Source organism: Dromaius novaehollandiae, chromosome 4 (genome assembly GCF_036370855.1).
Source record: "Dromaius novaehollandiae isolate bDroNov1 chromosome 4, bDroNov1.hap1, whole genome shotgun sequence".
Lineage (NCBI taxonomy): Eukaryota > Metazoa > Chordata > Aves > Casuariiformes > Dromaiidae > Dromaius > Dromaius novaehollandiae.
In genome coordinates, this window is record NC_088101.1 from 67697992 (window position 1) to 67713937 (window position 15946).

At 35.5% G+C, this 15946-nt stretch overlaps 1 protein-coding gene across 2 annotated transcripts in view; it reads right to left on the reverse strand.

Moving 5' to 3' along the window:
* The window catches only part of TBC1D19 (TBC1 domain family member 19), a 49833-nt gene that overhangs the window by 6043 nt on the left and 27844 nt on the right, over positions 1–15946 (reverse strand). For both annotated transcript variants that reach the window (XM_026120502.2, XM_064511336.1), the window contains 5 exons: positions 7191–7265; positions 6725–6787; positions 2945–3029; positions 2367–2411; positions 1078–1110 (listed from right to left, as the gene is read on the reverse strand). In XM_026120502.2, coding sequence (XP_025976287.1) covers positions 1078–1110; positions 2367–2411; positions 2945–3029; positions 6725–6787; positions 7191–7265 — 301 coding nt within the window. The remainder of the gene's footprint in view (positions 1–1077; positions 1111–2366; positions 2412–2944; positions 3030–6724; positions 6788–7190; positions 7266–15946) is intronic.

Below are 15946 nucleotides of genomic sequence, written 5' to 3' on the forward strand. Positions count from 1 at the left end.
CTTGGTCCCTGCCACTGCATCCGCAGCTTGGAGGTACACTGGAGCTTCCCCCCTTACCTTCCAGCCTCCCTCCCCCTCCTCATGCCCAGTGCATTCTGTGCCCTGTTACAGAGGAAGAGGAGAGGAAGGAGGGAAGAAGCTCACGCCCAGTTTGAGAGCTGCTGTTCCGAAGAGCAGAGTAAAATCCAAACATTTTCAAATGCAGTTGTGGAAAGCGAAGGTCCAGTCACACATAAAAAGTGAAAGCCTCCTGGTAAGCACTTAAGGAAGAGTTTGTAACCAAGCTGTTCATTACTTCAAAGACTTAGATTCCCTACTGAGGTTCAGATTCAGATTTCATATTTAAATGGCCTCTGACCTTTTAAGAATCAAACAGAGGAGATTGTGATCATTTATTACTAGGGAAACATAGCATAGTATAATCCTGAAATCCAACTGCCCTGTGACACCACAAGCATTTTTGATAAATTGGAAAAAAAGTGGAAACCTGTAAGAAATACTCTCTCATTGTTTGAATATCTCTGCGCTGGCTGGCTTATTACAGCTGAGAATTGGGGGGATTTTCTGCTCTATTCCTAGAAATCTTGTCAATATTTAAGCTTTCGTCTTTGCAGTGGAGTAGCAACTACTCTGTCATTTGATACTCCCTTAACACCTATTCTAGTCAAGTGGATACAGCAATAAGCCTTTCACACAGTTCATGTTCGTAAGGACTCCTTTCACTGCTAGCTTGGTCTACCCAGAAGACATAGAGCACAAGAGAAGAGCACGCTCTCACTGAACGTCCTCCCTCTATTCAGGTACATTAAAATGCAGCTTCTGACCTGGAGACCAGCTGCTCAGCTAGTAACTCTCAGAAAAGGACCTCCCACATGACAGCAAGTTATAATATAGAGTAAACAGAAACAGGCTGGGATGTTTTAAATTATCTACAGCAATCTTAATACACAATCTTAATGTGCAAAGAGTACACAAAAGTTTAAAAGTTGCAAAGAAGTATATATAGCTGTAAACTGCAATGTGATAAAAAGAAATCCTGAGTTGTTACTTAAAAGTTTATATTTAAGTCACACTTACCATACATAGAAAAGCCATGAAAAGGAATTACACCTACAAAACAAAGAGATTTCTTCTTTCTTTTTATTCTTTCATTTTTCTATTTATCCATGCAAAAATGTATTTTTTCCCCACATTTCTAAATTGTATTCTGCACACCACAGGAATAAAACATTTCCTATGTGATAGCACCTGCGGTCTTAGGTCTTGATCTTGTAAATATTTAAGTACAGGAATTGTATCGCTCACTTCGATACAACTAACTGTGTTTAAACACGTGCTGCAGTTCCTAGAAGAGCCAAGTGCAGCTACCTTTCCATGAAGTTCTTAAGTATAAGCTTTGCTGAAATCAGAACCTAATTTCAGATAAATGACAACCAGTAAATGTCATGCAATGACAAGGAAGGAGCAGGAAAAAAAGAGGCCAAGACCTCTAGTAATTCATGTAGTACACAGAAAAAACATTTAGAGGACTTGGCAGTTGTACCATGACAGTTCTCTCCTCCTTTCCAAATTATCTTAGCTCCCATTCATTAATTTTCATATAGGACTCATGAGAGGGAGCTGCTGTGGCAAAAGGTCATAAGGAAAATATTTCATGACTATAAAGCTTCAAGGAGGAACTGTGGAGGCAAAAATGGAAGATGGGAGCAAGCGTATGTGCTATAACTGACACTGCTTGAACAGGGAAGACAAAAAAGACAAGGTCGGAGATACAGATTTAAGATTTTGCTCTTTTCAAGAGCAAAGAGCTCGAACTTTCAATGCAGTGCAAAAACAGGGAAAGGACTGAATAGACAGGAATTGCAAAGGTCGAAATAAAAGCTGAGAAAAGGATTTTAGCAACTGAAATAACAGCAAGGGCAATGGCATTAACTTAAAATTATATACATTTAGTTATGTCAGAATTTAAAAAATGAATGCAAACTTCCAAAGGAAAAGACAACCACATGGTCCGTGTGGTTTGCAGAGTACTGAAAAGCAGGGGGTCAGACGGTTTCAACGCGTATCGTTCAGATCCTCTAAGTGATGATATACGACCAGAATATAAGGTGCTGCACCAGAAGCTGCTTCCCCTCTCCTTCCCACACACATAGACAAACTACATATGTAGCTATTAACACTACACTGAATGTGGTTTGGGAGTAGCAAAAAACAACTTCAGCCCAGTTTACTGCCTTAAATTAATGAATTTAGCAGAAAAACATTGAAACATAATTTGTAATAGAAAAAGAGGTCAGCGTGTTGGAGGGAAAAAACCCTGCATCTTTCCAATCTACCACTAGAGGAGGCAACAGTATAGTTCTTACCATTTGGTGGGTAGAAAACAGCATATTCTTCTATTCCAAGTTTTCCTGTGAATCATCAAACCGCAATTAAAATACAATTAAACTGCTAACGGTGTGAAGATGTAAATTAAAAATATAAATTTTATTTTGACAGCTATAAAAATTATAAATAGTGACATTATGGACCATTTGATATTGTCTAAAAGCATGCAAGCAATGCAATAAGACAGATTAGTTTCAGACACAAAAGGAAAATGCAGGATCAATAAGGGAGGATGATGATCCATGATGATCCACGTTGCTGTCAATATTATACCATATTGTCAAGGTTCTGTTTTTTATTTATTTGGTAAAAAAACCAGAAAGTTATATGCAGAAAACTACAGTAAAAGAACATCACGATAACCTGGCCTTTATGCAAACTGTTTCAAAACTAGGATGATAGTCTGTGCACATGGCCATTGAATACATGACTTTCTTACCAACGTTCTTTTAAATGTAGTCTACCACATGTAATGAATATAAAGAAAATTCATATACTGATTACAGCAGCCAAAACCAGAAATCCATACATTCTCTTTTAGAACAACTCCCTTTACCTCGTATGTATGATTTAGGTGGGGTGGCACTACTGTAAGTAAAGTGCTCCAGCACAGATGTATCTCGGGAAAAACAGAGTAATACCTGTAGAAGACAGCATACAAAAATCAGCTGACTTACTGGATCAACAAAACAATGTCAAACACAGATATAAGCACCTGGCTTAACTGGCACCTATTAGATACTACCGAGCAAAGCTAATAGCATTGAGAGCTCTTGACCAACTTCATTAACTCCCCCCTTCAAATTTCTGGACTGCCTTTGAATTTTATCTTCACATTCATTTGTTGTCTGTCAGTAAAATATCCATGTTCTCCAAGCCTTCTCTTCGCCTCTGAGCATGGGTTTACCCCCTTCTGCAAGGTCATATTGACTTCTACATGAATAATCGGCAGATTGGAACATTTTGAAATGTTTTCTAAGTATTCTAAGTTTCTAGTCAGACCTCTTTTACATTCTTCGTGGCTGCTACAGTGGCTGTGCATGCAACTGGCTGTTTTCATGTCTATTTGCTCATTTTCCTATTCATTTCCTATGACTGATGGAAGTCCTAGTAAATGAATAAACAAATTAAGAATTTACATTTTAGCACATGTACAGATCTAAAAGCTGGCCCTTGCATTCTCACTCGTTCCCAGAAGCTTTACAGAATGCTTGCACTATATTCAGTTCTTTCAAAAATAACCAGTTAGACTGCTCATCCTGCATCCATCAGTTCTGAAATGCATTTCAGATTTTGCAAAAACTTTGTATATTGTAATATATATTTGCATTTGTCATTGTTTACTTATATAAAAGGAACAACCTTGTATTCACAGCAGTTTGGTGTAAAATTAAATATTAAAAGCATTCCTATAAAAAATCAACAATAATGTAATCATATATACAGTTGTATTATAAAATATATATATATAATTATAATAATTGGTTTTATACTTGAACATTTTAATGTTTTCACACAATGAAAGACTGCCCTATCAGGAATGTACACAAGAGGGCAGAAATAAGACAGTCAGAAAACATGCTGCTGTTTCTGCATAACTCACACTTCTCTTGCAATTTTTAACAGAGGGTTTTTTAACTATACCCATGGTTTAAATTGTCGAGAAATGCTTTAAATGCTGTTTCACTACGTATTTTCTTGTTAATAAAATGAATGATATCCTTCAACTAATTATTGCAAACATTTCTCAGATGCCCACATTTATCAAGGAATTATGCAAGACAAACTGATATGTGAACACCACTAGTGCATTTTTTCGAAAGCAGATCATATTTTGAGACATTTTCCTCTTTCAAATCTCAAAACTACTTCTTAGATACAAACATCTTTTTAAAAATAAAGTTTCTTATCTTGAACAGTTTAAGTTAAATATTATTTTTGCGCCACACAATCATTTTCATAGCTGCCAAAATATAACTGACAATAACAATACACAGGCAAATGTAATACTCTGTATATGTTAACGGAGGTAAGAGAAAGAAACTAATCTAAAAAGGACATAAATTATTTTCTCTCATAGGGGAAAGAATGTAACCTTAATATGAGGCCCCCTTTTTTAGGAATACTGTGTCCAGCACTGGTGTCTGGAAGTCTTTAAATTAAGACTACGTATCTCTGTAAGAGGTAGACTACAGCTCAAACATAAGTTATGACGGTATGCAAAAATCACTGGGTGAGGTTCTTTGCATGCATTCGTTATGCAGGATGTAAGATTAAAGTATTTGCAATGAACCTCTGGTCTCAAGTTATATAAGCTCATGAACTATTTTTCACATTTGCAAAAAAGTTAATGCTAAAGAAAACAATGATACAAACCCCTTTTTAAGTATATAAATGTTTGGCAAACTATTTGATAACAGGCACCAAAAATCAAAAAGAAAACCACTGCACTCAAAGGACTGATATTAAGAAAAAAAGCAAAAGCTTTTTTCGAAAATAAATGACTTTATTAAGTCACTTTAGAAAAACAGATGACTTTATTAAGTAACTGTATACTATTTCAATAATTTAAAAGGAGCTATTGAAAAAGTTAACTTTGGGATAAAGAAAGCATATTAAAGCAAATAAATCACATAATTTCACAGAGTTTTTCCCAAGAAGGACTGCATGCTACTAAAGAGCTACCAACGATGCAATAAATCCTCATTATTATTTTAGGCCCAGAGGTTCTGGTTTTGATGAATGCCTTATCTGTCAAGTTATATACAGACAGATGCCACCCTCTGCCCAAAGACTTGGAAAACTCAGAGGCAGTAATTAGCCACTAAAAAAAAAAATCCTTATATAAGCATAGAAATAATTTATCTGGTTTAAAATATTTTCATGATCTATTTTATGTACATTTAATTCCAATTACCATATGAAATCAATACATAATATTCCACATGAGAATGACTCTTATACTGCAAAATTTTTCCCAGGGGTCACAGAACAAAATCATTCGATAGCGATGCATGCACAATGAAGGTTGAACAAGAAAATTATCAGGAAAAATGGATGACTTTCTTATTATAATCTTATGTCCATTGCAACTGTCAGTTAATGACTAATTAATATGCATTAATAGTATTTATGATGAATGAAGCAGAAAAAAACACCAGATTTTCATATCCTGTGATGAAATGATTGTGCAGCAGTAATGAAAATATTCTTTGATCCTTAAATCAGGACAAAAATCTACATGCAAATTTTTAGTGAACAAATACCAGTATTTGAATTATCACTATATAGTCACTTCTCAAATTTTAATTGAGATAGTTTTATCTTAATATTGTAGACACTTTTAAGTAAAAAACAGTTATAATTTCATGAGGCTATTACTTTACGTGTTAATGTTTAAAGGCTTATTATGTTAAAAATATTGCATGTGGACATGAGTGAGTAGTATATTTAAACAGGAATGCACATTTTTATACATATATGGACTAAAAAACAGTAAGGACAGTTTCTTGCTTAGTTTATCCTCCAGATTACTAGCAGTTTTATATATTACTGTCAAGGAATTTCACAAAGCTCTAAAACAAAAAAATAAGCTAGTCTAACCTAACAGATGTGACTAATGAAATTGAAAGCACTGTGGAAATGGTAAGTTTGCTGCATGACATTTATGTTGACACTGCAATCAAGTACACATTAGGAAATTCATAAATGTAATCTCCTTCTACTTAAGGGCATCTAATGGGCAGCAAATATGATAATTCTGTACAAATTAAATGGTTTCCTTGTTGCTAGAAGCAGCTTTAGAATGCAAACAATGCTGAAAGTAACCATACATATGATTATCATACTCAGAATCAATGTTTTCAATTTAAATATATGCCAATAAAATACCTTTTATTTTTATTCCAGTAGACCACTGTCAAGCAATATTCCTGTTTTTAATCTGGAACCCTGAATATACTTCTCAAGTGTTACTTTCTTTATATGTCACAGCTTTTGTCAGTATTTTACTACTGCAAAACTGAAAGGGGAAGAATACAGCTGGCTTCGTATTTTCTGGTTCGTTATACTGAAAAGACATGGCATAGATCCTTCAGAGTAGGAGTTTTAGAAGCCTGTCTTGCTTCATCTCTCTAAAGGTACTTGATTAATTTACAGTATTTATATTCAGAAGGAAAAACATATGTAATGCAGCAAACACAGATGCACCTCTCAAGGGTCCCATTATACTCTGTCTACACATGAAACACAAAGGTGGCCCTTACTCTAAAGATTGTATCATCCCAGAGAAGTACACTTTCTAGCTTTTCCGAAGAAAAACTGTTTAGTTGCATACCTGATATAAATAATCCTCAAATACAAAATAGTAGTCATCATTGCTTGCTGTCAGCTTTACATCCTGAAATCAAAAAACATAGTTGAAGCAGTTTGAAGCTGAAAGACATCTTTTCAGACTGTCACAGAAGAGAAAAAGTTTGGACCCTAATGTTTTCTTCCTTCCAAAACTGGATATTCCTTCCAACAAACTGTTTCCTTACCACTTAACAGTTCAGTCCAAACAGATGTCTTACACTAGAGCTTAAGATTCAATCGTGTAGAACTGGTCTTTTGAGGATTTCACACAAGGATTGAGTTTACAATAATAAATTCACACTAATTATTCCTACACTCCTTAGAACCAAAGCACCTAACACTTTCTTTGTTAAATATATGTATCTACACACACACACACACACACACACACACACACACTGCTGTGATGATTACAAAACCACTTAATCACTGTTTAATGAATTACTTACTTTATAAATCAGGCTGTCCACTAAAAGGTCGTGCTGAATCACATTTGATTTAAGCTGTTCATAATACAAGATATCCTAAAATGAAAAATACTATTATTTTCAGTCTGAGAAAAAGATTTAAATTTATACTTAAATGAGTTATTAGTTATCCCTACTTATTTAAACTAAGGAAGTGAACTGCTAATATAAGTCAAGAAAAATTATATATAAGAATTCAACTGAAAAGTCTACTGCATAATTGATGAAGCATCATATCACTGTTTATTCAAGTTTAATCCATAAGAAAGGCAGATATTTGAGACTTCATAAAATGACATCCCCTTCTGTTTATTCATATTTTAGAAAATTAATAAAATGAGAGTGAGGTAACTAATTCAAACAAAAGATACGTATCTTTCAATCTTTTGGTCTCCCTAGAGCCAAAATCTTTTCAATGTTCAAAATCATTATGATTTTTTTGTTACCTTCTGTTTTCATGTACTTCTGCATTAATGGGTTCAGTCACATCTTCCAGCATTAGTTTCTGTCAGAATTCACAATCTAATCTAGTATGAATCTCTAGATAGTTTAAACTTATAAAACGTCAAAATGATAAAAATATCAAAGATCACGTGAAAGAAGTCAGATACTTCTAAAAACTTCAATTATTTCCTGAATGTCTACAGAACATGCATTAAGGTGAAACAGCAGGAAAGCAAGAGCAAGAAACACTTCTCTGCTTTTGCTTATTATATCCCTTTCTTTTTAGAAAGAGACTTGCAAGGGAAAAAAATTAAATGTCATACTGTCATCCTGCAATCCCTAAATCCCCAAATACCTCTCTGCTATTATGCCTACAAATGAATACTACAGTTTCAAATTGTTTTAGATGGATTTGGGATGATTCATAAATTAGATCAGCAATCCCAAAGGTCCTTCCCACTTCGTGAAACTATTTTGATTTCAGTATGTCTCTACAGACACCAGAAAACCGCCTGTATATTAGAAGATTTAGATAATATTTGTGGCTGATTTCTTTTCAAAAGAGGTAAGTTTGGAGTAAGGATTTAAAGAGCAAACGGGAAGTAAGATGAAATTGGGGGAGCATTACAATGACAGAGAACAGAGGAAAGTAGGGAGAAGGCTAGGGGAAATTCTAACTGTTCTTTGTACTAATCCAGTATTGAAGCGTGGTAACTGGTATACGTTTAGGAACCTACTATAGTTAACACAATTTTTAGACTGTTAATTTGAAATGATGACAAATACTGTATTCTTTAAGTACAGATAACTACCATGAGGCACTTTTTTTCCATTTTCTTTCTGAGAAAAAATAAAGGTTGTATAAATAATACACTATTTCTTTACAAAGGATCAGACATAAATATCAATGTAAATTAATTGCAACATATGTGTAGCACTCTGTTCTTAAAAAGAACTATGGAGAACTATTCTAATATTCAAGTCACAATTTCAAAGTATCAATAATTTAGTCTATTTAAGTGCAATGCTGCCAAACAAACAATTTCTAAAGGTGGTTTTTGTTTTTTTTTTTTTTTTTTTGCCATGTCAGATAACTATACTTATTATGACAGAAGGAGCTAATAAACTTCATTTTTGTGCTGGGCAGCAGATGGCATGATGAATTGTTTCTGCTGTATAGGCAGGTGAGATACTCCTCCATTCCCAACTGCACAAACACTAGTGTAGCTGACACAGTCCTTCACAAAGTATACAATCAAGGTAGCATGTGAATCCTTTGACATTTTACTTACCAATTTCTCACATACACAAAACAAAACAAGCAAAACAGTTTTAACCATGAGAAAACAGAACTGAGAAAACACTGAGATACCATGGGGAGAGGGTTGCTTTTCAGTGACAATTTCTCTTTAAAATCTAACAGGATTCCAAAATAGGGATCTGGGGGCAGCCACGAGCCTCCAGACTCCTGGGGATTCACTCCAGTAGTGGCATATTACAACAAAGTTTGCTCTCATGCTACAAAGATAAGACACAGCAAGGCGGCTTTTGTAGCAAGGAGTTTGCAGTCAAACAGAACCAGAAAAAGCAGAATAGAAGCATTATCATCTGCAGTTTTACAGACCAAAAAGATGAGACACAAAAGCCTAAGTTACTGACCAATAATCGTACAAGAAACTTATCACAGAGCTAGTCACTGAAATTGGATCAACCAATTCTTTGTCTATAATTTTCACCAAAAAATATCTTCTCTCTGAGCTACAAGAAACATGTTCTCAAGAAAAGAGAAATCCTAGGTATTATGACACCCAGAGCCAAGATAAATTCCTTCTCAATCTTATCATTAACAGTCTGTGTAATTACGGGCCAGTCATTTAGACTTGGATCCAGTAAGACTGCTTACACACTGCAAGAGTAAGGCAGCTCAGAAATCCAACAAAAAATATGCCAAGAATGGTGCTACTCTGTGACAATCTGCAGGAAGCTCCCCCAAAAGGTACATCTTGAACCACTTCCAGAGTTTAAAGGCGTCTGTCCGATGGGACTCCAAAGCTCAGGAAACTCCCATGAACAGAGCTCCCCATCCTTTCTGGAGAAGTTTTGGTCAAGTTCAGAATCAAAACTCTAGACATACTATCTCACTTTAAATATCTATAATATAAATATCAGCTTCTGAATGAGTCACTTGTCTTCCCTTTATGGCCAATGAAGAAAAATAAGCACTTATGTAGCGCTATTTATCTAACTTAGGACGGTATGAATCATACTTCAGCAGTGCCTATCTCATTTTGCTGACTATGAAGTTACTGTGGAATTCTGAATCCCATTCTCAGGGAAATGTAAAGTCAAAGAGAGAAGTATCTGAAATTACTGCCCTCAAAAGCTCAACAGCAGATGAGTGGGGCTTTTACTTTGCAAACTCAGATTCTGAAAATCTCACTTCCACCCGTATCATTTTCCAGATATATCTGCTAATCTTTTTGCCTTGGCTGCCCATTTGTGAGGCAGGAAGAATAAGGATTGTTTACTGCACACAGATCTGTGAAGCTTAATTAATTTACGATCATATCTCAATCTGAACTCTTAAGTTGCTACCTATATGTAAATAATACTCTGTATTTAAATTGCTTAAATTTAACCACACTTGAAAGCCAATACCATAGTATTTTCAGTTTCCTACTATAAGAAAGACCTATCCCTTAGTTTTTCGTGTTATCTGCAATTCAGAAGGCCAGGCAAGTTTGTAGTTTTTGGTGACTTCATGCAATACAGCATTTTAATTCTTATCTTAAAAATAGTGTTGTTAGGAATTGCTGAATTTTATCAAGAAGTTAACAATCCAGCATCACCTTTACACCTTTAATTTGTACCTCCAGAAAATAGAAAGCTATTTATTCAAAGTGTCTTTTCTGTTTATCTGTGGCTACCTAACTAGCAAACGTACTGCTGTGCTACAAGGCCAGATTTAGCCTAGCATGAGTGGGGGCAGTGGCTCCTGCCTCCTCGCCCTTACAGCCACATGGAAGAAGCAGGTCTGCAGCCCTGAGGTGCCCAGTACTGTGGGCCACCATAGCGCTGCAAAGTGTTAAGCACCTCTCTGAAATACAGCGGCTGGGAATGAGGAGCAAAACTACTGACACAGGCTGTGCCCTTCTTCTGAGAGCACCAGTGGTGACCGCGGCATGGCAGGTGGAGGCTACTGCTCCCTTTAGCCTCTGATAAAGCCATGCCTATGTCAGTCTGGGACATCAAACTGAGCACTCAATCAGTGAAGTCTGATCAGTGAAGAAGCAATGATGTTTCTGAAGAGAGAAGGTAACTGTGTAAATACTGTTTCAGTGCACAGCATAATGGAAGCTGGACCAGTTGTCATGAGAAAGACATTAGACAGCACACTGATCATCATGCTGCTGCTTTCCAAGTAGTTTGTTCTTCTTTTAACTAGAAGAAGGCAAGAAGACAGCAGGGATATTAAGAATCATTTCACATCAACAGCCTATAGTTGCTCCTACAAAATTTACCCCAGCTGCGACAGAACGCAGATGAGACATCAGCAATTCCCACAGATAATGACTGGTGAAGAAAAAGGACAAAACCAGGATGTCCACCTTTCTAAATGTCTTCCCACCCATGCTGCAAATTTGCTCCTCCCGTGCTGCCTTGATACCAGTTTCTTGTTCAAAACAGTTTAAATGGTACTAAATAGAGCAACTACCAATCTTTTCTAACATGAGAAAGAGATTCTGATACCTAAGAGTTTCCTGTTCTCATTCTCTCATTTTTTAATCTCTTAAAACTCTCTTGAATAGTTGTGAGAGGCTGTGGGGAGACAAGGGAAGAAAGTGGTAGGAAGGGAAGGAGTAATCTTTCACTAGACACATGTAGAGCACACCTTCAATTAATATGCAGAAATAAGTTTTCTTCTTACAATACTCCCAGCTGAAGTCACAGTTTGGCTCCAAACCAACATATCACTGGTCCAGTGCTTTTTACTAAACATTTACTTTCCTGAATTAGCAAGCAATTCAGCTATATTTTACATAAGTTTATGAGCATACACAGATTTTCCTGTTACAGGCATTAAAAATATTATAAACTGCAACAAAAAAGTAACCATTTATACAGTCCATTCAACTCCCTAGCCAGAACAGTTTGATAATAAGATGAATTACTACTGCTTTATTCACCCTTTAGAATAGACTTCAGTGATGTGATTTGCAAGGACTTTCTGAGTTTACTGTAAGTATGAAGAACAGATTTCTGCACAAGAAAAAAATAAGCTTCATAAAGGATGCCATCCTGTACTGACACCATGAATTTAGAGTACTAATTTCAGTGCAGTTCTGTTAATGGCACCACATTGAACCATGACTGGAATGTTATTTACTTACTTTATTAAAACATTTATTAGCTTCATATGCCTTAATTCAACTATATTATTAAATGTAAAGAATCATGTTGATTGCAATTATGTATAAATTATGATTCAGTCTAGCCAGTGAACAGTAACTTCTGCAGAAGAAAAGTGGAAAACCGATGAAAGAAAATAAAATGGAACAGGTTTCATCAAAACAGAGTACTTGCTATTTGTTAGTCCAGAATGACACATGAATTTAAAACATTTTGCAGCATTTCCTTTTGTTTTACTGAAGAGCTCAATAAAGCTGAAGTGTAGAACATTTCCATTTCCCACCCCTCATATATGTGCACTGATTTTAGAAAAAATTCTCCTTACTAGAATACAGGACAAGTACTGCTGGCATTTACAAAACCAAAATCTCACCGTTTTGATCAGATCCAACCTTTCTCATTTGCTTGCCAAATCTTAATTAATCTAATCTGATTTGTAAACTTTTTAAAAACGTGCTGCATTTTTAGGTACTCCATAGCTTTTCTTAACAATAATATACATATTTTCTGTATTGCACCTTCAAGCCTACTCATCTTTGCAAGCTGAAAGAAACAAAGTGCATTTCAGGTTTGCAGTGGCCAACCTTCTTGACCCTAACAAGCCACATGCCACACTGGCCCCCCAAAAACTCATATCCTTTCTACCAGAGAGCTTAGGGAATGAGGAGCTCTGAAAGCAGTTCACAGGCAGGAGAGAATGATGTCTTCCAAGAGTATCCAGGGTACCCAGCAAAGTTAACTTCAGCAGAATCTGCTTATTCACTCGCTTTGAAATCAAGGTTTGGATTACTCAGTGGTCTCTGCACGAAAAGAGTCCACCTGTCTGCCATGAAATCCCTGGCACAGGAGCCGTGTTATCACTGCTGAATTGTTGGCAGCCCATGATTCATTTGTTGGTTACCCTAGTCATTTTATTGCAATACTTGTAATTGCCTCTCAAATCTAACATGAGAAAGGGGCAGGTGAAGCATGGAACTAAGAATATGGAGAAGAAAGATTGAGACTGGGCATCTAGAAAGGAGACATTAACATCTGTGGGATAAACAAGGAAGATCAGAATTAATTAAGCAAGCAGGAAGTTTTGGAATAGGAGGACCACAAACAAGCATAAAGAAAGAAAACAAGAAGATTACATACAGAAATAATGGACAAGAGAGTTGAAGATATTCCCTCTTGGGGAATCCTGGAATAGGAACAAAGCTTGTTCTCCTTTTAGCAAACACCTGGGCAATTTACTTGTGAAGAGCATCCTTTTCCAGTCGAAGATGCTGACAGTGCACTACTGCTACTGATGTCTCTGCTGTTTGAGTGGTAGAGGTCTGGTTGGGATATCTTAGCCTACTGATCCTAGTCCTAACTACCCTACTGGTTAGGCACACAGTTGCATAATGCCATGTTATGAAATTACCACCTAACCAACTTATCATATTTTTAAACCTAGGAAATCACAGTCAACAAAAGCTATAGTAAAGCAAGGTATTCCTAATTTCTGTGTGCTGGAATTTTCAGAATTAAGATTGCTTTTCAACCCATTAACCCAACATCACAGGAAGAAAAAAATAGCCTATTAGATAATCAATAATGTGTTTTCTAAGCACTGTCTGAACAGCATGCAATGAATAAACTGTGGGGTAATACGCTGAATAGAAAGCATAAAAAGAACACTGAACAGATTCTCTGTAAGTGTGTGCTTTCCATTTTGTGCAATGAATGAGGCAGATGTCCCAGAGGAAAAAATGTGATTGCATGATTCAAGATCATACTATAAAATATATACAAAAGAAATCAAATTGTTTGCACAGACAGTATTAACTGTGACACTGTCTAGCTTTTAAATGTTTGACTTTTCAAGCTTAAAAATGTTCTAACATTGTTTCCTTGAAATGTACCATTATATATGAAGACTAATAAACAATTCATTGCTAGGCGGTGTGTTTACCCATTTTTAAATAATTCTGGATATAGAGTTTAGAGTTTATCATTTTAACCATTATGAAGCTATATTACTAGAATCATCCCTTACTTTGCTGTATATTAGCTTTACACTCAAGCTGAGCTTTATTGAATAAAATTTCCCAAATAACAACATTTTGATGCTAACACACACAATGCCACCCATACCAAACACTCATAACTTTTTACACTAAAGAAAGGAAATATATGTTCCTATTAGTTATTCTTTCGTACAGCTGTAAATGTAATAGATCCTAAACTGCAAATCAAAAATATTACAGCAAAAAAAATCTGTGCAACCATACAGTTCAGCTCTAGCAGACTGCATGCAGAGAAAAAGTATAGGAGAGCTAGAGAAAAAATGTTAAATAAATCAATAAAGTCTATATGAAATACCATAGCCCACAAAACACTTACATGTGTCTAAAAATTGCACTCCTATACTTTACAAAAATGAAGCAGGATATTTAGTATTTGCAAGAAGGTCTCAGGGTGTTAACATTCTGCTGTAGTTAGACCTTTAATTCTGTGAAACACTAAAAAATGCAATGCTTAAAATAAACTACGGACATTCAGCTTATAATACAGCTATAATAACCCATATGCTATCCTACATGATCTATGGACAGCCTGCTACATTTCTCAGCCAGAAAGCCTATTCCTTTAGTGCATTCGTAGTGTTAGTACTCAAAGTCCATAATACAACCATAACGTAGAGTCCAGGATAACAAATACTATATTGTAGTATGCAAAAACAGTCTTGGAAAATAAAAGGTTCAGATACCTGCCACATTTGAAATTATTAAATTTCAGTCTAGCATACTAGAAAAACATTCATACGCACCTACAGGTTAGATGAGCCACGCCAACTTAATAAATCTCATCCACAGACTTGATCATTTCTGGGTTTTTTGGGGGAGGAGGCCTGTTTTTCTTCTGTTTTCCACTTTGTGCAGAACAGTTCTGTTGCACTTTATTGCGACAATCACAAGGTGGTGACAAACTTGCAGTTCTGCATCATTTCATCCATCCTCATTCATCGCTTTTCTTTGAGGATATCATTTACCATTTACTAGCCACTTAATTCTCATCTTTTTAGAGTTCTTCCACTATGACCACAATATTGTCTCTCAAATAACTTCCTGCATACAGCCTACTAAGCTCAATCTCAAGGCTCCAAACCCTGCTATGTGTCTCCTAATGGCCAAAAACTACTGTACTAAATCTGAGAATATTGTATACATATATAGTTTATTTTTCTTCTTCCTCTACAGACTATGAGCATTCTTGGCTACATGTGTAGAAAGTTATCACAAGGTAAAATATGATGTTAGCTAGAGTCTGTTAGCTACTTTGCCATAAATGTTCACATGCATCCTTGCAATAAATTAGGGTTGAATTAGCATTTACTATAGAGTAAGAATACGTACATAAGCAGCTATGACGGATCAGCTAATGAACTGTTCTCTAGCTTACCCAACAGTAAATTAAGTTACTACCCTCACAGCAGAGACTAATCTTTTGAGAATGTCTGAAATCTTCACACTTAATGCATACCATAAAACAAGCATTAAAAACAACTATAAACTGAACTTTTAAAGGAAGTAACAGTATGGCTGACAAATATATTAACAGATGAACGTAACTTCTTGTTCCCCTTAGAAAAGGAGACTGTTGAAAGTTGTCCATGTGAATTTCAGGAACTGGGATTTTACTAAATCTATTTTCATAAGAGCTTCATGCTTTACATCAATATAAAATGAAAATTTTTTTTAATTTTTCTGATTATTGTCTTGACTTTGAGTCATCAAAAAAGAATACCTGACCTTTATATTCAATTTTTTCACTTTCCACATTAGGTCAAAAATGCTCTTAGGACTTGTAACATTTAACAAAATATAAACAGATACTGTGAAAACAACAAAATTAAT